General features: G+C 41.5%; 2 protein-coding genes across 2 annotated transcripts; one reads left to right on the forward strand and one right to left on the reverse strand.

The window, feature by feature from the left end:
- Positions 1–3466: 3466 nt before the first annotated feature.
- Positions 3467–5902, reverse strand: LOC141598828 (uncharacterized). The gene is made up of 2 exons (XM_074418621.1): positions 5568–5902; positions 3467–4406 (listed from the first exon to the last, which is right to left on the reverse strand). Exons 1-2 carry the CDS (start codon positions 5882–5884, stop codon positions 3542–3544), a joined length of 1182 nt encoding a protein of 393 aa, XP_074274722.1. The 5' UTR covers positions 5885–5902; the 3' UTR covers positions 3467–3541.
- A 17493-nt stretch (positions 5903–23395) lies between these two features.
- On the forward strand, positions 23396–24550 carry LOC141600487 (aspartic proteinase nepenthesin-2-like). Its single transcript, XM_074420729.1, has one exon. The coding sequence runs from the start codon at positions 23396–23398 to the stop codon at positions 24548–24550; it is 1155 nt and encodes a 384-aa protein (XP_074276830.1).
- The last annotated feature ends 433 nt before the right edge of the window (positions 24551–24983 follow it).

Below are 24983 nucleotides of genomic sequence, written 5' to 3' on the forward strand. Positions count from 1 at the left end.
TCATTCTCGATCACTATACTCTGTATAAAATAAACTTAAACCATCACATTTACCAATTCAACAAAATTATAATAAGTTACTTATCCTATATATATATATAAAACTGGGTTGGAAGCGTGTGGATGCGCCACGTGTCAACCCAGCTTTAAATACAAGTATTTATTACAGTTGAACATTAAATATAAATATTAAATAGAAGTGTTAATATGAAGCATCAACTACAAGGTGAACATTAATTATAGTTTATATCCTATATATATATATAAAACTGGGTTGGAAGCGTGTGGATGCGCCACGTGTCAACCCAGCTTTAAATACAAGTATTTATTACAGTTGAACATTAAATATAAATATTAAATAGAAGTGTTAATATGAAGCATCAACTACAAGGTGAACATTAATTATAGTTTATATTTTATATTATTTGTCAATTAGTTATAAATAATGTTTGTATTTATTGCAAAAGTATTGAATACAGATTATATATATCAAAAATAGATACATTTAAATGGTGGGAAGAATTACATTTACGAAATCAATAGTCAATGAATGAACAAAAAATAGATACATATAAAGGTAAAAATAATTACATTTACGAGAATAATAGTTACCCCCTCCTATATATGACATTTTCGTTGTGCGAGATACGCCTTTGTTTTTCAATTATATAAAAATATAATCCAGAAAAAATTATGAAAATTATATCATTAAATTCGTATATTTTGAGAGATATTGAAGAGAGAAATGAGTGTTGCAATCGAAATGTGAGAATGACATATATAAAATAATGGAGGGAGTAATCCGTAAGAATTAAAGGACAAAATTATGCATATTAGTCATAGATATATGTATATGATGCTTTAAAATATGCCTAATTTTATAAATGTAATCTTATATTTTATACATGTATATATAAAGTTAAGTTGAGAATTTGTAGATTTAACGTGTCAGTTAACTTTTATTTATTTTTTTAACATTTACATTAATGTATTACATAAATAAGTGAAAAATATAAATAGTAGTCCCAAGGTGTGTAGAGAATGTATAGTTGTATACTCATCTTGCATATACGAGTACATTGTATGGATTTTGCCTATACATAAACTTTTGTTCCATATTTATTTCCAAGATACACATTCAAATTAAAATCACACACCATATTTTTGCACACATTCAAAGTATTCATTCAAATATTATTCTATTGTAGGGCTTACTACTGTAGGGCTATGTACACATTTGGTGTACACACTATAAATACTCCGTATATGATTCTCCCTTCCCTCGGAACACACTAACCGAGTACGGAGTCCTATCTTCGGTTTCTCCTTGCTACTTCTTGCAATAGCTATAATCATTGCTATAATCATAAGATTGACAATTTGCAAAGGAAAAGGGTGAGAATCAAAAGGTAAGTTTTTCAATTGCTACATTTGCATCTACAATACTCCGTATAAATGTATAATAACTTGATTTGCAGGTTCCGTCTTGCTCTCAGAACTTGAAAAATATGCCTAAACTAAAAATTGAATCGATAAGGAATTGAGGACGACGACGAGGTGAAAGCCCAAGTATCAATATGGTGTGATGAGAGTGATGTTGAGGCCATCATATATATATTTGGATTTGTGTACGTTAAATCTGAAATGCAACTTACAAATTGTTCTTTGTTTTCCCGATTTTAGACAAATTTCAACATATTGTGAGAACCTTAAAAACATCACACCAGTTTTGAAACAATTTGTTATTCATATTTATAAAATAACTTTGCAGTCGATCCTTTTTCAAAACAAAATTTTTTTGAACATCGAATGGAAACATGTGAAGTTTGTTTCGTTTTAGGCGGAGATATGTAAAATCTAGAAAGGTCAAGTTATGTATGAGAAGAATTTTGTATAACAAAACAAATAGTATATGTACTTACAAATTTTTATTTGTTTTCCCCATTATCATCGAATGTAAACATGTGAAGTTTGTTTCGTTTTAGATGAGATATGTAAAGTCTAAAAAGGTCAAGTTATGCATGAGAAGAATTTTGTATAACAAAACAAATAGTATATGTACTTACAAATTTTTCTTTGTTTTCCCCATTTTAGCTACAAAAAAATTGTTTTTTCTTTTGGTACATTTTGTTGCATGGGATTGAGTAATAAACTCTCCTAACTTTATGTTCAACAACAACCACATAAAAATAAGGTGTATTATTGATTTAAACGGTTAAAGAAAAAACAAAATATTTCTTAATCGTTGAGCAATTGAACGACGTCACAATAGTGCAATAAGCGATGTGGTAGACCCTAAAGTAATAAATACGGTGAAATATTTATATCTCGGATGATGGCTATAAGTTCATTTTCTAGGGTTCTTAAGAGTTATTAAGAGTTGTTTTAAGAAGAGGGAACGAGTAACTCCATATCTAAAGTTGGTATAGATGAAAATTAATTATATGAGGTTGTTTGAATAAGTTTGATACTTTTGAAAAGCCTTATATCCTAATGCATTTAGCATTACTATGCATTTAGGAAATGTAATTGCACTTGAAATATACTCCTCCGTGTCATGCTTTGTTTAATTTTAATTAAAATATTTTTCACAAAGAACAAAAATGCAAAATAATGATCGAGATAAAAGGAGTATCACTAACATAAATATTGACACGTGTTTAGTAAGAAAAAAAAAGTTTCGTAGTGTTGTATAATAAATCTAAATAATAAATTCATTGTAAAAGCCTAAAAGGGAGATACGATAAATGGATCGAGATAAATGGAGTAATAATTTAACAACTACTAATAAGTTAGTCGATAGAATAAGAGTTAGCATGTCGTGGGAGTAACTCTCTTTCTCCGACTATGAAGTTGGGGATTGATTCTCACCCCACGACATAAGTGCGCTCATATGAAACCAACAAAGATATAAGTTCGTCAAATCAATATTGGAAAGAAATCAATGAGACATACTAAAAAGTGAAATGAAAGTAGCATGAAGATTGACGGTATTACTATCACCGTCATATTAAATAATTTAAACAATGTGTTTTTTTATAAAATATAAGAGTTACGAAGTTAATAGACTGACGGACTAATTAATTTAGAATAGGATATATAATTACGAGTATCCACTCTACAATTAAATTTAAAAAATATCAACACTGACCGTGCGAAGCACGGGATTCTTCCTAGTATCTAAATAAAGGTACATTAATTTTACATCAATAAACAAAGTAAAAAGGATTTCATATACAACATACATGCATGATCCTTAAATACATTTATAAGACATAATTTAAACAACTAAGAGAATAACCACCCTGCTTAATATCACAAATTCTCATTATAGACGGACACTATCCGTCTATACGTATAGACGGATACCATTTCCCCTCACAAAATACCCATTTGCCAAAAAGTGGGAAGCATATGGGGGGTGCCCCACCTTGTCCCCCCTACCCATTTTATTAGAGGTCTTTACACGTCTGTTCGCCCCACCCGTCTATACCAAGACTTATTGGCTTAATATTTACATGACAATCTAGTATACATTATTGTTACTCCCATTTGCTTTTTAGTTGATGAGTATGCATGAAATCATAAGTCATCACAATACTTCCATCATTCCTCTTCAATACAAAACTCTCAACCAAAACATAACATCCAAAACTCCTCCAACCATTCACTAATCCTTCATACACTTCTTCCTTAACCACCCTCACTTGCTTATCCTCTATAACTTTAACCCATCCAACTCTTTCTTCTTCCCACATCATTCTATCCACAATTAACTTGCTTAATCCCACCTCTCTATCTCTAGTCTTAAACCACACCACCTTATTATCATTATTCATATAGGCTAGTGCTTCCTCTTGTCCACCAATTCTAGCCACCTCAGTCGGAACAACAATATCGACTGTAACCTTATTTGCATGACCATAATCATTATTATCGACACTAAAAACTCGCTCCCATCTTTGCTCAAGAGTCATGTGATAGAAAACCGAGTTTTTAATCCGCTCTTTTTCCGAACCCTCAATGATGAACATGAAGGGACAATACCAAGTACCAACCACCAAGGGTGGTGTAGAACATTGTTGAGAAATTGGGAAGTTGAAATCGGGTAAATGAGCTCGAAGAGACGTGTTAAGGCCGGAAACTTCATGAAGAGTGAAATTACGTGGGGTTTTGCCACTAATTGTCCAAGCTTTCCGACGTAAGAAATGTGGAGGGTGTCCATTTGGTGCAAAAGATTTGGCTAAGAGCGTGGTCGAGTCGCGCCATGTTGATGTAGTTGTAGAAAACTGGAATTGTTGATAGATGTCTTGGGAATCAAATGATCTTGGTTTTGCATCTTTAATGCTTCGGATGCCACAACAGTTTATAATCACGTCTTCTTCTTTTGAATTTGCATATGTTTCCCTGTTACATTAAAATATTAAATTAAACTCTTAGAACATAAACAATCATTAAACATTCACAAATTCTTATTTCAGACCGTCATATCTTTCTGAAATTGTCAGACGGATACCATTTTCTCTCACAAAAAACCCATTTAGGGTGTGAGTGGGAAAGCACATGGGGGTGTCCCACCACCCATGTGCTTCTCACTTGTGAGAGGTCTTATTACGGTCTGAAATAAGGCGGTCTTAAGCAAGACGGACTGTTAAACATTAGGGATGAGCAAAAATGTACGAAACGGTTTTAATATACGGATACGATACGGTATACGGTTTCAATTAAACGAATTTCCGTATATACGATACGGATTTCCGTATATACGATACGGATTTCCGTATATACGATACGGTTTTCAAAAAACCGTATCGTATCCGGGTCAGGCAAAAACAAAACGGGTATACGGTTTCTGATACGGTTTTTGAAAAGAAATAAAAGAAACCAAAAATATCTTACAAAAACTAAATAATTTAACCAAAATCACTTTAACTTGTCTACTCTCTTTTTCCTTAATGCATTTGTATAATGAATATTGAAAATTTGATTATTTTAATATATAACCTATTATTAAATTTAAGTTAGGATGTATTGGTTTTATCGCGTATGCAATAAATTGAACTACAAACAACTGAAATCCGTATCTGAGTACGAAAACCGGATATACGGAAAAACCGGGTATACGAAAACCGGGTATACGGTTAAAATTGTGAATTTAAAAACCGTATACCCGATACGGTTTTCAATCAGCCGTATTAAACATGACTCTCGGTAGAAATTCAGCTCAACTCCATTCAGTTTAGTTTATCTCAGCCTAAAAGCAGGGGCGGACTCACCTGGTAGCAACCGGGTGGCGGTTGCTACTCCAAACATAAAAAAATTAGTTTAAAAGACGGATTTTTGCTACCCAAATATTGCTGAACAGTAGATAAGTAAATAATAGCCCACTAAATGTATAATAGATATCTTGTGGTTCAATGATAAAGACTTTGGTTTTCCACCTATTAACCCGGGTTTTGAATCCCATTACATGCATTTTTTTTTTTTTGACTCGTTATACATTTGTGAATTAAATTTAACAAGTTATGTATAAATTCAATAAAGAGTAAAGATACTAAAATTTCATACCCTTTATGTTTTCCATCAGCTTTAATGGCGTAATAGAGATTAGAAGACAATGGCTGATTAATAACAGGAATCAAATAGACTTCATCATGAGTAACATGTCGATGTTCAGCAGTTCCTGAACTGTGTCGTACAGTCAGGAGTTTATTCTGAGGAAATGGTAGATCCTTAACCTCTCGGTCCTTCAATAATCCAAAGAAATGGGTGCCCGTCGACTCCTCGTCTTGGATCACTAAATAACCGGAATTTGGACCTTCCGGTGGTTGCGACAAAGCCCCCGGCGTGTTCCGGTAATAAGTTAATGACCTTGCTGTATACATTTTTAGCAAGATGCAAGATTTTTATTTTTTTGGTTGCTTATGTTGTGTTATGAGAACATGCATGGATGAATAAAAGTCCAATATATACGGAGTATAACGTTTTAAAAATAATTGGACGAAATTTCCAAGAAGATGTTGGTTTGACAAGTATTTTGAGTCATAAGACGAAGCTTATCATGGCCAACTGTTTATCATGACTTTGCGTGCTTGACCAACATTTGTTATTTTAATTAGGTTTTTTTTTTTTTTTTTTGGTGAGAAACTACCTTTATTAAGTTATTTAGGCTCATTTGTAAATAATTACCTTTCATTTTATTTTTGACATTCAACTACCTTTTATTTCTTCATTTTGCGAAAGACTACCAAAAATACACTTCCGATTAAAAAAAGTCAACTTTCCGACGTTGACTTGCTCTTTTCTCCCTTTTTCACACCCTTCCATGATGAACATGAATGGACAATACCAAGTACCAACCACCAAGGGTTTAAAACATTGTTGGGACATAGGAAAGTTGAAGTCGGGTAATTGAGCTCGAACAAACGGGTTAAGACCATAAACGTGTTTAAGGGTGAAACTGTTTATGGTGTTGCAGTTTATCTTTCGTCCATACTTATTGCGTAAGAGTTTTGGAGGGTGTCCATCGTTGGCAACAGATTTAGCGAAGAACATGGTGTTATCGGGTGTTTTGGTAACGGAAAACTCAAATTGTTGATATATGTCTTGGGGATTAAAGGGTCTTGGCTTTACATCGTTGATGCAGGGGATGCAAATACATACGGTTGTAGTGTTTTCTTCTTTTGAACTTGCGAGTGTTTTCCTGTTAAATTGCAGTTTTGACATGCAAAGTGTAATAAGCAAATACTCCGTACTTAATTCGTAGCCAACTAATGCATAATAATTGTACTTTTGTACCAACAATGACATGTTGGAATATAAAATCGATCCTAAGACTCCAACTATCAGTTAAAGTTTTTGGTTGAAATGGTTTCTTGATAATATAACTTGAAACATCGCATGTTTAGGGTCTTAATGTACAGAGTATTACCCTTGTCGGGAGTCCGGGACGAAAACAATGTGCACACAGGGGCCAACCTAAACCTAAAATTTTGGGATAACCAATTTTTCTCATGTTATTTTATATTGATGTTAAGATCTTAACCGCATATTTAAAATGTACAGTTACAAAGGGTTTCTGGCTATTTGTTTGACTTTTTCATTAGAAATTGCGTTATTATGTGAATGACCATGCTATTACATCAATTTCCATAAAAATAAAAATATACGCAAAATGTCGTTCCTCCATCATTTTATTTCTCTATGTTGTTAATTGGTCTATGTTGTTAATTGTGACATTCAATTGCTTTTAATTAGTTAAGTCGACGTAATTAATTAATTGTACTGGTAAGCCCCGACCTAAGATCGAAAGCCTGGAAAGGGTTAGACCTGTCACACACATTAGAGTGCCCTAGTAAGTTGCGAGAGCCCGCTAGAAGCATTCTAGGGCGAATAGCGGACCATGAGAACCTTTTCACTGCCCTATAGACCGGTAATTGAGACTGACCCTTGACCCTACCTATGACCCGTATAATCCATGTTGAACCGATGTCCTAGCTCATTTCTCTTATATTTTTATCGATTCATTTTCTCTCTTTAAACCTTTTATTTTATTGCTTTAGTTTAGAACAAAAATCAAACAAACCCCGTTACTTAGACAGACTCGAATTAGCAAATAGATCACAATTAGCCTCCCTGTGGATACGATCCCGACTTCCCTAGCTATATTAGTTAGAGACCAGTTGGTTACATTTGATAGGGTTGCGACAGCCACATCACCAAGGGCGGGTCGGGCTGACGGGCCTTACGATTTTATTTTTCTATTTTTTATTTTTGCTAAAATGGCGGGCCAAGGGTGGGTCGGGCTGGAATTTTGGGACCCGGGCCAGGCCAGGGTTAACGCCGGGCTAAGGGCGGGCCAGACCAGGTCATGCCAAGTTGCATAAAATAACGGGTCAAGAAGGGCTGGGTCCGGACCGAGTCAGCCCGTACTGATGACCAACCCTTGGGTTGACTATTATTCTTTTCGCTAGTATAAGACAGAGTAACTAACTACTTGAGTTAGTTATAAGACAGAGTAACTAACTACTTGAGTTAGTTATATTGAGTTTGTTACAACTAATCCAAGTAGTTAGTTACTCTGTCTTATATCTCTCTATAATCATGTTCATATAATCATCAATCTTATAGCTAGCAATTTTCTCATATGACTTTCCATACAAATTACAAAGCAACAAAACATCTACTAAAAGCAAAGCATGTATACAACCAAATCATTATCTCTATGTAACACGTCTCGAGCCGCCCTGTCGCAACCACCAGAAGGTCCGAATTCTGGATACTTGGTAATTGAAGATGACAAACCGGCATCAACTAGTAAAGAAAATCATAAAACAAGTTATTAGCATCAAGTAATCGTAAGTCGAAACATTACATTTACGATGTATCATAAAACAAGTTATTAGCATCAAGTACTCGTAAGTCGGAACATTACATTCACAATCTCGCGTCGAAGGGATGAATTAATGACCTTGATCTACTACTGCACAGGAAGTGTGCTAGTTTTCAGGCATGCATGTCAACAAACCATTATCATCTCTCATACCTCTAATGATTGTGTTACACCTTCAATTTCCCCATGCATTGTGCATATTTATTAGTTTTACTATTATACTCCCTCCGTCCCGGTCATTTGTTGTCCTTTGGTTTTGGCACAAAGACCAAGGAAAGGGTAGAGGGCCAATTACTAAATGACAAGTGGAATAAATTGAGTGAGAATGATCAAATTACTCATCAAATCCATTCTTAAAATAGAAAGGACAACAAATGACTGAGACACCCCAAAATGGAAAAGGACAACAAATGACCGGGACAGGGGGAGTAGATTGTATTTCATACTCCCCTCCTATAAATCAGGGGCGTCTTACAATAATTGGAGGCCCAGTACCACAAAGAAAAATGAGGCCCCAAATATAAATGCACAAGTATATTACACTTCGAGGTTCGTATTGAATTTCATTAATAAAAGCTTGTAATACGGTGATCAAAAGCGGAGGCCCGGTTCCCACGGCCGTGGTTGCCCGTGGTCTTAGACACCCCTGCTCCTATTCTAAATAACCCTCCCTATTTAAGGGGGCACAAGAATTAAGGAGGGAGTATTATATGGTAAAGTATTTGTGTGGGGGTAGGAGATTAGAGAAAGGGGAGGTATTTTGTGATTAAAATAAGTATTGTTGTGGGGTAAGATGATTAAAATAAGTATTGTTGTGGGGTAAAATGATTAAAATAAGATAAAGTATGAGTATTGGGGGTATTGTTGTGGGGTGGGGTGATTAAAATAAGTATAAAAGTTTGTCAAATAAGGAAATAGGAAGAATATTGCGAATAGACGAAAAAAGAAATAGAGAGAGTTATTTAGAATAGAAGGGAGTATTTCAGTATAAACTTTGCATCCTGGCGCCCCTTGACGCAGTGATTGAAACTTAGATATTCGTCACACACGAAATTAATAGCTCCGTTCAGATGATTTTTTGTTGGGTTCTTTTGATTGATGATAACATGCCCATTTAATGTGTGTTATCGTAGTTTACCTTTTCAGGATTTATGATTAAATCAAGCTTGGATTAAGAAGTGTTGAATTGTTGATCACCCAGTGTATTGAGTCCTAGGCGTCATCTAATGTACAAGTTGGAAAGTAGAGTATTTTAAAGAAATAGAAACAGTCAAGACCACTGTTACTTTTACAAGTAACAGTAGCCTGAACCGTTGCCTTGATTCGTAACACTTGGAACTTCCTTTTATCTTTCAAAAGTCATTTACGTGTCGATTTTAAAAGATACTCCGTAACTTTCAGATTTTTGCAAAGATTTGACCTTCTAGAAAAAGAGGTTTGAGTAATTATCATTTCAAATTGTTTCCTCTTTGTGCCAATTTGACTCCTTGATCTTTCATAAAACAAGGATTGCTTTTTGCCATTTTTGTGACTTGTTTTCCACTCTTTGTTTCCTGAAAAACCTATGGTCTCTTTTGGATAATTACAAGCACTCTTTCTCTCCTTTGCCTTTTAAATAAGAACCCTCTTTTGTGCAAGTTTGGGAATGTGTTGAACCTCATCACATGTGATGGTCTTTGATATTTAAAACCCTAACAACCTACCTTGCTTGCTTTCCCTATAAAAGGCGTGCCATATCCTCTCAAATCCTTAAGACTTTTTCCCTGAAATCTCATTCAAGTTTGCAAAATTGTTTTCAAAGCTTAAAAACCGAGTCTTTATTTTGCAAAGTTTTAAAAGTCTTCAAGTGTTACAATCATAGCTATTGTTGCTTTAATATACTAATCTCTCTCACTTATGAACCGTTGATCTTGTAAAGTTGTCCATCTCAATTCTTGTTAAGAATAAGCTAGTGGAAACTTGATCCTTATAACGTTCTAAGTTTGTATTTAGAGTTTAGGACGGAGTAGTCTTCAACTCTTTGGCAACCGGAGTAGGTTGCGAGTTAACTTGTTCTAGGACGGAGTAGTTCTTGAACTTGTGTCACAACCGGAGTAGGTTGTTGGTCTTTTTATTGTACGGGTTTTTAGTAGTCAGAGTAGATCACTAAAATTAATCAATAAAAAGTAGATTGGACGTAGGCACTTGTGTTCTTGCCGAACCAATTCAAAAATCTCGTGTTTAATTTTATTTGTTTTATTTCGCTGCTCTTTATCACGTTTGTATCTCTTTTGCTTAACTCTTGAAGTAACAGTTCAACATACTGTCACATTTGGTCTGCAGTCTGTACTCCATAAACTGAGACAAATAGCAACAGTCAGAACGATTGTTATCTTCATACTACAACAAACGTCCATCTTAATACTTGTGATGGGGCATATTCTGCACCGCTGACCAAGTCAAACATACTGAGCAAGGTCAAAGATGTCCACAGCAAGTCAACGACTTAGACAACCTAGCCGATGCCGCCCATCGGCCTGTCACAACGACGGGTCCGGCGTGACAACCTGCCAGCCGGGACACATATCCGCGTACTCATATCCAAGACCCCTCGGCGGTGAGTCAACAGGGCCCGCCGGCCTGCCATAGGTCCCTCGGCCGAGGGGTAGATCAGTCTTTCCACCTGCTAGCCACTTGGCCACTACGTGACAAAAGGTGAAGTCTATAAATACTCCTCAACCTTCATTGAGGAAAGGATCCATCCCAGAAATACACAACTGGACCTAAATACACTATTCATCTGGTATAATCTTCCTTATCTCTCTACAATATATTCCTAGACAATTAGCATACAACTTATACATCTGAGTTTACTGACTTGGGCGTCGGAGTGGGTACGCTTGGCACAAAGCCAAGCCCTCGGTTCGTTCATTGTTGCGAGAGGCCGAGAGGAGCGATTAAGACCAAGGGAGAATCCAACTCAAGACATCATTCAACAAGCCACGGGTAGTAACTATACTTGCTCTGGAATTACACCCGGAACAATTGGCGCCGTCTGTGGGGAGAGACACTAGAGGCTAGTCACATTCATTCCCAAACACAAAAAAAAACAACAAAAACCCACCCAAAAAGCTAAGAAGATGTCAAAAGAACAAGAGGTGTTCGTAGCAGCGAGCCCCTCCACCCGGATGATACCTTCAACAATTCGGAGTCATCTGACCCTCATGGCGGAGTAATCCAACCGGAGTTCGGGATGCCAATAACACCAGATGCGACGACGCCCATGCCAACCAAGTCACCCTCATGGGACATGTGGTCGACGTGGCATTGCTAAAGCAAATCCTGGACCTCATCGGTAGGACGTCGGCTCACACTGTCACACCGACAAGAGCGGCGGGACCCGTCCAGGAGACCAGGGCCCAGAACGTGACTCCAAGAGACTTGAACGGAGCCTTTGGAAGAGGTTGGCCCTGTTGAAACAGGAGGAGCCAGAATGCTAGTGATGGACATAAGTCCCACCGCACTCGCGGGGGAGCGTCACCGCAGCGACCACGAGGCCCACTCCGGAGGAATGAAAGAAGTCCGACCCATCAGAGTCGGAGAAGAAGAAGCCCGACTCGCCAGAGTCAGGGAAGGAGTCCCTCCCGCTACGAGGAGAGGAGTCGGGCTAGGAATGCGAGGAGCCGATCGCCACGTGTCGTCCAAAGATGTGATCGGGACGGCCCCTCGGCGCCTACGTCCTAGAAGTCCAGGTGCCAACTAAGCTCAAGTTGCCACCCATATCATACAAAGGGGAGGGTGATCCAGCCGACCACGCTGAGGCTTTCGAGTCTCACATGTCAGTATGGGAGCAGCCCGATGAAGTATGGTGCCGAGTTTTCCCAACGACATTGCATGGGATGGCTCAAAGTTGGTACAAGGGGCCTCCCGACGGCTCGGTGTACTACTACGCCGACCTAAGGGACGCCTTTCTAGCCCAGTACTCTTGCAACAAGAGAAGGGCCGTGGAGACATCGGACCTCCTAACTATCAAACAAGAAGGGGGCGAGTCTCTACGAAGCTACATGAAGAGGTTCGACGGAAAGGTCCAACAGATTCGGGAGATTAATCCGGCGCGCCTTCGATGCGATGAAAGGCCTCCCGGGGAGATTTGAAAAATGAGCTCATCAAGTGCGGGGCCTGGGCTTGGATGCCGCCGGGAAGAAGGCCGACCAAGCCATCAAGGTAGAAGACTATCACAAGACGTGGCTAGGCCCGAGCGAGGCCGAGCACTCGAAAAGAAGAACCGCCGGGAGGACAACCCGCATGAAAGACGCCGTGACAACAACGGGTCACGGTCCGAAGAAAGACGCCGTGACAATAATAGGTCACGGCCGACAAATCTGCCCGGGAAACGGGACTCGGCGGGCGCCGGGTGGAGTTCGGGAACGTACCACCAGAGGCGGTATAACGATAAAACCCCTCTCGTCGTATCGGCGCCGAAGTCTTCGCCCGAGCAAAAGCGAGGGCGAAGTGGGAGAGACCCCCAAAACCAAAAAGTGACGGTGACACGAGCGATCTTTGTGAGTACCACGGCCACCGGCCATCTAACCAACGATGCCGGCATCGAAGAATGCCATTGAAGAGCGATCCGGAAGGAGCCTCGGCAAGTACGTTGCCAAAAGCCAAAAGACCGATGCGGCGGTTCGAGAGAAGAAATCCGTCTTGAACGGATAGGAGTGATCCACGTTGTCATCGGGGGCCACGAGAACGGAGGGTCCGCTCATGGGTACAAACGACACACGAACGAGCTCTATCGGGCCATCAACTTTGTGCCCAACACAGCCACCCCTCTTCCAACATCCCCGACATAACTATCGGAAGAAAGGACTACGAAGGAGTCATCGCTCCTCACAGCGACCCACTTGTAGTCAATTTGGACATATCCAACCACCTGGTCAAAAGGTGCCACGATTGACACGGCGCATACACGAATGTCATGTTCGGGGAGTGCTTCCTCGGCCTCGGCACGAAGGTCGAGGACTTAAGCCCCTGCACCAACCCGCTATACGGTTTCTCGGGGCGGGTGGACCGTACCACTGGGATCAATCGGACTCCGTAACGTTCGGCGAAAGGAATGCGGCCAAGAATGTCCTAGCCGAGTTCGTGGTCATCGACGGCTCATCCGCCTACAACGTTCTCATAGGCCGCGTCACTCGAGCGAGGCGACGCAAAGATGATGTCCATCGGGCCCTAACATTGATGTACGTCTCGGACCGGGGGAAGCGCATAAGCTCGTCTCCAAAGACGAGAATGACGAGGTGGTGAACGCCCGGATAGGCTGCCGAGAGGATGCAACATGCAATCCCTTAAGGTGGCAAAGAAATCGGAGAAAGGGAAAGGTCTATCCTTACAACAGGAGAGCGACCTCATGGATGTAACTAGCGTCTAACCGGGAGGTACGCCTTCAACGGGCCATTAGGACGCCGGAAAATCTCGGGAATACTCCATGTAACGTCGGAGGTGTCCAAAGCAGTGAGGGCACCCCGACGCATGTTTTTACCTAAATGAAAAATCATCCAAGTCTTCCATCAGAATGTACGCTCTTCCCATAGTCACTAGGAAGGAGACGCCGCTCACACTTGTCATACCGACAAGAGCGCGGTCTCCATCAAAAAAAAAAAAAAAAAAAAAAAAAAAAAACGCGACTCACACTGTCATATCGACAAGAGCGGGAGTCTCCTTCAAGAAACAGCACCGTCGCGGTCACTCCAAGTAGTAGACGCCACGGCGATCACCCCAAGAGATGTGACGCCGTCGCAGTCACTCCAAGTAGTAGACGCCACGGGAGTCTCCTTCAAGAAACGAGCACCGTCGCGATCCTCCAGTAGTAGACGCCACGGCGATCACCCCAAGAGATGTGACGCCGTCGTGAGTCCTCCAAGTAGTAGACGCCACGGGAGTCTCCTTCAAGAAACAGACACCGTCGCAGTCACTCCAAGTAGTAGACGCCACGGCGATCACCCCAAGAGATGTGACGCGTCGCAGTACTCCAAGTAGTAGACGCCACGGGAGTCTCCTTCAAGAAACAGCACCGTCGCGCAGTCACTCCAAGTAGTAGACGCCACGGCGATCACCCCAAGAGATGTGACGCCGTCGCAGTCACTCCAAGTAGTAGACGCCACGGGAGTCTCCTTCAAGAAACGGGCACCGTCGCAGTCACTCCAAGTAGTAGACGCCACGGGAGTCTACTTCAAGACACAGGCACCGTCGCAGTCACTCCAAGTAGTAGACGCCACGGCAGTCACCCCAAGAGATATGACGCCGTCGCAGTCACTCCAAGTAGTAGACGCCACGGGAGTCTCCTTCAAGAGACATGCACCGTCGCAGTCACTCCAAGTAGTAGACGCCACGGCAGTCACCCCAAGAGATGTGACGCCGTCGCAGTCACTCCAAGTAGTAGACGCCACGGGAGTCTCCTTCAAGAAACAGGCACCGTCGCAGTCACTCCAAGTAGTAGACGCCACGGCAGTCACCCCAAGAGATGTGACGCGTCGCGATCCTCCAAGTAGTAGACGCCACGGGAGTCTCCTTCAAGAAACAGTGCACCGTCAGTCACTCCAAGTAGTAGACGCCACGGCGATCACCCCAAGAGATGTGACGCGTCGCAGTCACTCCAAGTAGTAGACGCCACGAGAGTCTCCTTCAAGAAACAGCACCGTCGCGAGTCACTCCAAGTAGTAGACGCCACGGCAGTCACCCCAAGAGGTGTGACGCCGTCGCAGTCACTCCAAGTAGTAGACGCCACGGCAGACGACGGCTCACACTGTCATACCGACAAGAGCGGCATGCACCCTAAGGAAGCAGACACTGCGACGGTTATAACCAGTAGCGGTTGATACTCGCTGAAACGATCAAGATGCCTTGGAAGCGTTAACACAATTGAGACACGCACTCTAGACTGCCTCGGCCAAGCCGAGGCGGGAACATAAGAGATACTCAATTAATAACGGAAAGAGACAACCCGGACAAAGACGGAGACGCTAAAAGGACAGTCGAAGCTCGAATACTAGCACAAGGAAAAGAAGTGAAGTAAAAACGAACTCTTATTAAATATATTCAACGAATCACAAGAAATTACAAGGATAAGCCAAAAGACAAAAAGTTACAAATGCTATCTCCCTATGTCCGTTGTTGCTCGCCATCAGCAACGGCAGCGGCACTTTCTTCGATGGGTACCCCGGCGGCTCCTTAGCGCCTCGGCCGGCGACCTCGGCTTTAGCCTCGGCAGCCTCAGCCGCCTTTGCCCGCTTGGCTTCCTCTTGGGCCTCCTTAGCCTTCTCAGCCAGAGCTGCCTTCTCAGCGGCCGCCTCCTTCTCTGCCTTCGCCCTCACCGCCTCTTTAGCCTTCTCCGCCACGGCTTGCTCCTTGGCTTCGAGCTTGTCATCAAGCAGCTTGTCATATCTGTCCCACGGAAAGGAACCATCAAGAGGGAAGAGCTCCTCAATCACTTCCCTAGCAGCTCCTTCGGCTAAATCCCGGAATTCAGCACACATGTTAGGGAGCATGACGGTTTGGAGCATCTCAATGTCCTTATCCTTTTGCCTAATGACGGCATCTCTGATCCGAACCACCTCCGTCTGGGCCTTAAACAGGTCCCTGGATTCATTCCTCTCGCTTAAGGTAGAGGTCGGCGTGCCTCTCGAACAAGCGTACACTTCTCCAGACTTAGCGATTCAGCTGCCGCGGCCTCGGCCTTGGCTCTCTCAAAGAAGGACCTCTTTCTCAACGTCTTGCCGAGTTTTCTTTCGACCAAGAGCGCCCTCTCGGCCTCTCCCTAAGCCTCTGCTCATTGAGAAGATCTGCTTGGCCTTCGCGGCCACCTTCTTAGTGGCATTTAGCTCCAAGGTGGATTGAGCCACGACCTTCTCCTGCTCTACGATACGAGCACCGTGAAGACTGTTCCACCTCGCCGGCTCCTTGATCGGCTTCGTGCCTTCATCTATGAGTGGGAGAAGGAAACCTTCGGGATGAAGGGACGGTGGCGACATTTTTATCACCGGCTTGCAGGTGGGGAGGGAAACCTGCGGGATGAAGAGTTCACGGTGACGTGTTGATCACCGGCCGCACTGAGCTCCTCCACTTGCGCCCAACAGAGCGGCGGACGGACCGGGGCCGATCTACAAAATTAAAAGCAAGCATAAGTATCGACATACGCAGACATGCCGAAGAGCTGTCACAGGCGGCGCCTAAGGAACCGGCTAAAACGAAGCCACGAAAGAACAATACCGTGCTTGGCCTTTTTGGCCGAAACGCGCGTCTCCTCGTCGGCCAGCAGAATCAACGGTCGCGGTATAGGTCGTCTGTTTTCTTTTACGGACAAGGGGCGAGCCCTCCTCCTCGTCGGAGTCATCCCCGTTGGAGATACAAATGACCTCCACCGTCTCCTTCGAACGGGGGGATGGAAGGCGGAGCGGTGTCGACGCCACCACCGCCGAGGACTTCGTTTTGCGCGTATGACGCGGCACGTTACTAACAACCTTCGCACGGGTCTCCACCGCACTCAAGCTTTTCACCCGTTTGCTCTATGAGATCGGTCGGCGACCTCTGCGGTCATTGGGGAGAGCTTTGGGATGTAAGTTAGCAACGGTTTTATCTTTGTTCGATCCCATTCTCAGGAGGATATCCTCGACAGTCCGGTCCAAAATGGCTGCGAAGGAAACGAAGCAAGAGTTAAGTAGAAGAAATAAATCAAAGTTCAAAGACACAACGAGAACGGTGATGGGCCTCACACCGACCCCACTCACCCTGCGCTAGGGCCGGTATGAGGCCGACATGGCAAAGCGGCTCATCCTGAAGAATGATCTGCGTTGGAGGAATCCATCTTTTCGGCAGCCCACCCTTGTCTACCTCAAAAAGCCGCATTGCCAACCTCTCGTCCTCCGAGAGAAGAACCCTGCCAGCATCCATTTTAAGTTTCTTCCGGGAGACCCATCTGTCATGCTCCGCCTTAGTCTCACACCGCAAGTTAACTTGATCTTTGAAAGGAGCGAGGGAAGCGGATAGTCGTTCGGCACCTTAACGTACACCCCCGACCCCCGCCGGCCCTTGCAAGAGGAAAGTTTGTCGCCAGTGACATAACCCTTCTCCGTGTGCACGCTGAACCACCGGCGCGGCCGAGAGAATGACGGTGGAGGTAGTGAAGTCGGCGAAATAAGTTCACCGTTGGGGCCTCCCCCTTGAAGAGACAAAGCGGACAAACCCGATTATGGTCCTCATGGCCAACGGGTGCAATTGGGCAACGGCAACGTTCATGGCCTTAAGGATGGCCACAACATACCCATTCAGCGGAAACCGGAGCCCAAACTCCAAATGTCGCATATATACGCCGGTGTGGCCCGGTGGAGGGCAACAGACAGACGACCGACCCTCCTCCGGGATAACGATTTCGTAGCCCTCACCGAAGAAGAAATGTTTCTCGAAAAATATCTCATAGGAACAAACGGACTAACTTGTGGGTCCAAGTACGGTCAAGACGGACTTTACAAGCGAGGCCGTGATCCATAACGTACTTCCTCACGTTACTAGGACGAGCCTCCTCAAAGCATCGTCACCAAAATCTTCTGCATCATCATCGACATCAGAATCATCCTCCCATTCCTCCAGAATTCGAGAATCGACTTCGGGAGAAGGGGACCTACGGCCCGGCTTACTAGGCCCGGCGTCGGCAGAAGACATGTTTACAATGAAGTTACAAAATTAAAAATTGGAAAGTTTGTTTGTTTACCTTGAAGAAAACGCTCGCCGGAGTAATAACTCTGGAAATTAGAAAAAGAAACCCTTAGAAGTTTAGAGAGAAGGAAATTTTGGAGAATGAAATTGGTGGCCAATTTTTCGGAGCAAATGCCCTATTTATAGGGAAAAGCCCACGAAGCAGGACCAATCAGCAAACAGCCCATGAAGCGTCAACCAATCAGCATGCAGACACGTGTCGGACATGCAACCACGGGATGTCAATCGTTGCAACAGTTGTGGCAATCAATGCAAAAGTGACCAAACGTCTTCAACACGCCTATTCAAATCTCTCCGCCTATTCAACTTCCTCAAACAAATTCCCATGCACCTATTCTCCGCCGGCCACATGATCAACCAAGCTAGACACCGCCGGCCGGGGGCAATCAAAAATAACCGGCAGTCTCAACCCCGGTCTCGGCCAGCGTCCCTTTCTTTTCCACATCGGATGCCCAATACACATCCATGTGGAGGGGGGATATGGTACGGCCTAAGAAAGACTAGGCAGAGCAGAAGAAGCCGCCGCAGAAGAAGCCGATGCAGGAAAATTTTCTACAAACTACTTGCGCAGAATATACGCTCAGACGTACATCGAAGCCCATACCACGGCATAGACTACGCTGGGGGCAAATTGATGGGGCATATTCTGCACCGCTGACCAAGTCAAACATACTGAGCAAGGTCAAAGATGTCCACAGCAAGTCAACGACTTAGACAACCTAGCCGATGCCGCCCATCTTTGTCACTGGGTCCCCGTGACAACTTTGCCACCGGGACACATATCCGCGTACTCATATCCAAGACCCCTCGGCGGTGAGTCAACAGGGCCCGCCGGCCTGCCATAGGTCCCTCGGCCGAGGGGTAGATCAGTCTTTTCACCTGCTAGCCACTTGGCCACTTGGCCACTACGTGACAAAAGGTGAAGTCTATAAATACTCCTCAACCTTCATTGAGGAAAGGATCCATCCCAGAAATACACAACTGGACCTAAATACACTATTCATCTGGTATAATCTTCCTTATCTCTCTACAATATATTCCTAGACAATTAGCATACAACTTATACATCTGAGTTTACTGACTTGGGCGTCGGAGTGGGTACGCTTGGCACAAAGCCAAGCCCTCAGTTCGTTCATTGTTGCAGGAGAGGCCGAGAGGAGCGATTAAGACCAAGGGAGAATCCAACTCAAGACATCGTTCAACAAGCCACGGGTGGTAACTATACTTGCTCTGGAATTACACCCGGAACAACTTGTTTAATCTTTCAATATTATTCGAAGTATTCTCCTATCTCTTTTAGCCTACAAATGCAATAAAGGTTAAGTTAAATTTTTTAAATAGTACCTAATTCAACCCCTCTCCCTCTTAGGTACTTGAATCCATAAACTCAACAATTTTCATATACGATTTGTTTAATACTCCTATATGTAAGGTATATTTTAACAAAATGTACATCTAAACTTATGTATTAGTCGTTGACCACGCACTATAATTAATATCATGCCTAGTGTTAGCCCGAGAATATTTGTACGTGCAAGAGGAACATCAATTCTTGCTTTTTAATAAAAAGTGACCATTTTGTAGTAAAGAGCGATTAATTTATTATACACAAAAACTCCGGAGAGATGGGATTCTCAATAGCGTTATTGAGAGATCTCTCACATAATGGGTGAAGGACTCACTAAATTTCCCTTTTCCTTATTATGTGTCTCACTAAATTAGTAAAAGACAGTCTCTCATAAGATCTACTGTTTATTATAATAGTGACCACTTAAAATGATCATTTTTTAGTAATAAAAAATAGTTATTAGCGCATTTCTCAAAAAATCACTTTTTATCTTTGCGCGTACAACGGTCGTAGAGTCCCAAAGACTCAATTATTTATTCGACTTTTATCATACTTAGGCCCTGTTCTTTTGGACTGAAACTTATAGGATTCAATCGAATCGAACTTATAAGATCTCGAATCGAATCGAATCAACTTATAGGATCTCGAACTTAATCGAACTTATAGGATCGAACTTAATCGAACTTATACGATCGAACTTAATCAACTTATAGGATCGAACCGAACTTATAGGATTCGAATCAATCGAATCGAACTTATACGATCGAATCGAACTTAAATTAAGTGACGTATAGGATCTCGAATCGAACTTATAGGATCTCGAATCGAATCAATCGAACTTATAGGATTCGAATCGAATCGAAATTATAGGATCGAATCGAATCGAACTTATAGGATCGGGCGAACTTATAGGATATGAATCGAATCGAATCGAACTTATAGGATCTGAAGTTAACTTAAATTAAGTGACTTTAAGTCCAAAAGAACAGGGCCTTACTTCTCAGAAAGAATAATAAAAAGGACAAATGAATAATTGAGACAAAAACAGTAGAGGCTCTCGGCTAGCAGTTGTACACTATGAAACCATGCCTAAGTTAGGTTGGGAATATTACAGTAGGAAAGCTTAATTTGCTAACGAATATGTTTTTTTTGTTGGTGTAAACCGGGGTGTTCACCGTCGACAACAGTGTATAATTCTCTCGCCGCGCGTGCTCTCACGAAGAGGTAAACGGCTAGCCAAAGAGTTTGCTCCATTTTTATTGGCAGGGATCGAACCCTGACCTCATGGTTAACGGATGAGATGAGCAACCACTATACCAAACAGATTTAAGGAATATGTTAATAATGATCATCTAATTAAACTGATGCACTAGCCGTTGGCCACTATGATATTATGGATCTAAAGAATATATGTTAAGAGGAAATTAAATATATATTTGCATAAATGGTAAGAAGTAAGTAACAAGTTAATTGACTTAAAGGAAAATATCAGAATGATTTTAATCACGATCGCCACCATCAACAACACAAATTCTCATTGAAGACATGACATATCCGTCACAAGCTGAAGACGGATACCATTTTACCTCACAATGTACCCACTTTTTCTCTCTCTGCAACACTATTCATGTGGTCCCCTTTCTCCACTAACCCATTTTGTTACCATTTTATCTCACAAAATATCCGTCACAAATGGTAACCCGTCACAAGGGAGACCAATTGCATCAACAAACACAACTCAATGTGGCATATATACTAGACTACGTAACCATCGGAGAGCATTAATATTGAAAATAGTAAGTTAATTAGTTTCTCTTATGACTATTTAGAGGTAAAAAAATGAATGAGATGGTGGGAATTTAAGGTTAGATATAACCATCACAAAGCGATTATTTGGAAAGCAAAATGGAACGTATCAGCTAGGATGTTATCTCAAAACTGCAACAATACAAAGTGCGTCATATGCATGCATCCTAAGATATTTAGGACCTATGCCATGATTAAGAAATTAATACTTTATTAATGCGTGCCAATTTTTGTAGCAAGTAATAAATAAAATTAGAAAGCAATGAATAATTATTTGGCGCGATAAGAAACCAAATGGAACTAGTCATTCTCGTAAAAAAATGACATTCTTTTCTAATGAAAGTTTTATGTTCATTGATTCCTTTCTATTTTATGTTTGCATGCTACTGGTAATTTGAAAATCTTTGATTTTCTTTTACCGTTTTCATCAGCAAGGATAATATCGGCTGAAAAGCAATAAATAATGATCATAGTATGAAACTAATTCAATAATTCACAATGTTTGATTTTTGTACTAAACATTCTCGTCTCACCTCAATTGATACCTTATAGATAAAACGCATTTTTTTAACATATTAGAGAAGATAAATAAAATGCGTAAAATATAAATTCAGTTACTTAAGCTTAAAATAAATTAACGGGAAATATTAAAGCAAATTTGTGTAAATCATTATTTCTGTTTGCCTAATTTAGAATGTCATGGCTCGATCAAATAGATTTGGGGACGGACTATTAACCCGAAAATCATCATGCAATTAACCATTGACTCGATCAAATTATTATGGACCCAACTCCCAACCAAAAACTAGACTAAACCAGACCATTTGATCAGAGCCGGACTAGATTGAATTTTATTTGGTCTACTCCATGGTCTACCTATTTACTTTAGTTTGGGTTTCGATTTGGTCCTCACCAAACCGAATAGGTTGCAGTTCGGACCATGAACCAAACTTATATAACAAAAGAAATTTTTAAATTTTTATTTTTCACTTTGTTTGCATCATTGCATGTATTATGAGATGTGTAATTATGTACTTAAATATAGTAAGAAAATTATGTTGTTTATTTTGAACATTACGAATTTCTTGAGTCCTAATTTTATATACTACAACATATCGATGATAATTATATTTGGTCCATCTGATCTAGTCTGTCTACGAGTTTTTTGGGTCTGGTGACCGGACCAATATTAATATGGTCTGATCCCCTATTCACCTTTTGAGCCTTATTTGGTCTTCGGTCCAGAGAATTTGGTCCAGTCCAATCTCGGACCAATGAACACCCCTACTCCCTCCGTCCCGATCATTGTTTACCATACCATTTCCATTTAAGGGTGTCTCATTCATTTATTTGTTATCATTTCTACTACATTAGGCATGCCTTTAATAGGTTATTTAATCATCTACATTCATTATTGTCCATTTGTCATCTAATATCGCTACCTTCAATTAGAGGTGACAATCGGGTCAATCGGACCAAGTTTGGGTCAGGTCAAGTCGGGTTGGGTCATATTGGGTTCGAGTCAGTATGGGTCGGGTTAATATCGGGTTAGATCTGCGTCGAGTTCGGGTCATTGATAATCGGGTCGTGTTTGGTTACAAGTCGTCATCGGGTCGGGTTGGTTTCAGGTCGAAATATTTTCGTGTCTTGTCGGGTCGGATTTGCTCGGTTTCGGATTAGATCACTCGGATTGGGTTAGACTTGTCAGCTTTACCTTCAATTGGCCCCTTTCCCTTTTTTTAATCTTTTGCTAAAAACAAACGTAAATAAATGAGTAAATGATGATATTATAAAACTTGGTGCATTGAACATTTGAACCTACTAACAAAAGGTATTAGACTAGTATGCAAGTATTACCACAAATGATGACCAATGAAAAGTCAGAGATAAAGGGAGTTGCATGTTTCATTATCAAGCTCCCAGGACGGCCTCCTATATAAATAATCCCCTTGTTTGTTGTATTCAAATAAACACACCAACGTAAAACAACATTGCTTGAGCAATACATACAAAATGACTTCCTTTACAAATTTAATTACCACTATCATAATTACTTTAACACTCTTAACATTTAACTATAATTATGGGTTTGCGTACAAAATGATCATCCATGACAGCAAACACCCCAAATTTGAATATTTTAATGAGATTAACGAAGAGGCTCATGGGAGTGGAAGTCTAAATGTAATAAAAAGGGTGTATGTTACTAGTATCGAAATTGGGCATCAGCAATTGTTCCTGGTTTTCGATACTGGTTCGCACTTTACCTGGGTCCAATGGGAGAGTTGTAGACTTTGTCTCCCTAGCCAGCCACCAATCATAGCTTCATATCGAGTCACCCGCGACTTTCTCTTTGAACGTTGCGACCGGACACTAGGAAATAACTGCAAGTATAAGGAGGACACCCCTAATTCAGTGTGCGAACTTAATGTGTGCATGTACCAAGTTAAATACAAAGATCAAAGCGGGTCATTGGGGTTTGTAAGTACCGAAGTTGTAACACCATTTACCAATAAAACCATATCCCAACGAATGGTATTCGGCATGGGTCTCGATAATAAATGCTTCCCTGAATACTCTTGCTTCCAAGGGGTGGCCGGCTTCGGGGCTGGGCCACTTGCTATACCATTTCAACTAACCCCTAGACCTACACGGTGGGCTTTCTGTCTACCACTCAATCAGTCCATGGACGGATCTTTCATGGTGGGGGATGACGCCCAGATACTTGGAGAGTATAAGACAGCACCACTCATCGATCACAAATACTATTACTTAACCATTCTGAGTGAGATATTTGTGATTGGTAAGGGGAAAATTCCAGCTCCAAACACAACAACTATCTTAATTGATACTGGAGCAACCTTTAGCTACCTGGAAGATTCGATGTTTGACGACTTGGTAAGCATGTTGAAAGAACATGTGAAAGAGACTTATGATGATAGTCCAGTATTAGGTCCATATGTGGAGGATTTGGACTTGGAACTCTGTTACTTAAAACCCCACCAGATTGAGATAACAATTGTAATTGGAGATGCTTACTTACTCCTCGCGGATCCAGAAAAGGTATGGTGGAAATACACCGAGTATGTGTACTGTTTGTCTTTCAAGCGAAATGGAAGAGCCCCTCATAGTACACTTGGGAACCTCCATATTCGTGGTTATAAGGTCGCCTACGACTTGAACCCCAAACAACAAAGTATCCAAATTTCCACGGGACAAGAAGAGGCTGGCTGTTTTACCCCCATTGCTGTCTGACCATTATTAATTTCAATCAGGAAACTCGATCATACTAGTATGTATTTATTTTTAAATAAGAATGTTTTAAATCAACTAACATCCATACTAGTATGTATTTTAAAATAAAGAGTGATTTAATCAACATTCGTAGTTACCGAGTATTACCATGAATTTAATTTGTTTACGCTTCTCATCATATTGCTTGTGAAGTAGAACTTGGTCGAAGCAATTCTCAGTACACATTTGCAACGCGTCATTTAGATGTAGGCTTGGGATTGCCGATGCCATAGATCTGAATATCCGAGCTACTCTCAGGAATAACAGGCCGGAAACAAATCAGAAAATGTTCCCAGCGACATTGTAACAAAAATCAAGTAAGCCTGCTCTGCTCTGTAACAACTGAGCCTCAATCCCAAATTAAATTGAGGTCGGCTAAGATGAATCATGCTTG

The sequence above is a fragment of the Silene latifolia genome, chromosome 9 (assembly GCF_048544455.1).
Source record: "Silene latifolia isolate original U9 population chromosome 9, ASM4854445v1, whole genome shotgun sequence".
Taxonomy (NCBI): domain Eukaryota; kingdom Viridiplantae; phylum Streptophyta; class Magnoliopsida; order Caryophyllales; family Caryophyllaceae; genus Silene; species Silene latifolia.

What these genes read in the sequence shown, in the direction of transcription:
- LOC141598828 (XM_074418621.1), bottom strand. Translation starts at nt 5,884, where the DNA reads ATGTATACAGCAAGGTCATTAACTTATTACCGGAACACGCCGGGGGCT. An exon ending in GCTGATGGAAAACATAAAGG is followed by an intron (nt 4,407 to 5,567) that starts GTATGAAATTTT and finishes TTAATGTAACAG; the next exon opens with GGAAACATATGCAAATTCAA.
- LOC141600487 (XM_074420729.1), top strand. Translation starts at nt 23,396, where the DNA reads ATGATCATCCATGACAGCAAACACCCCAAATTTGAATATTTTAATGAG.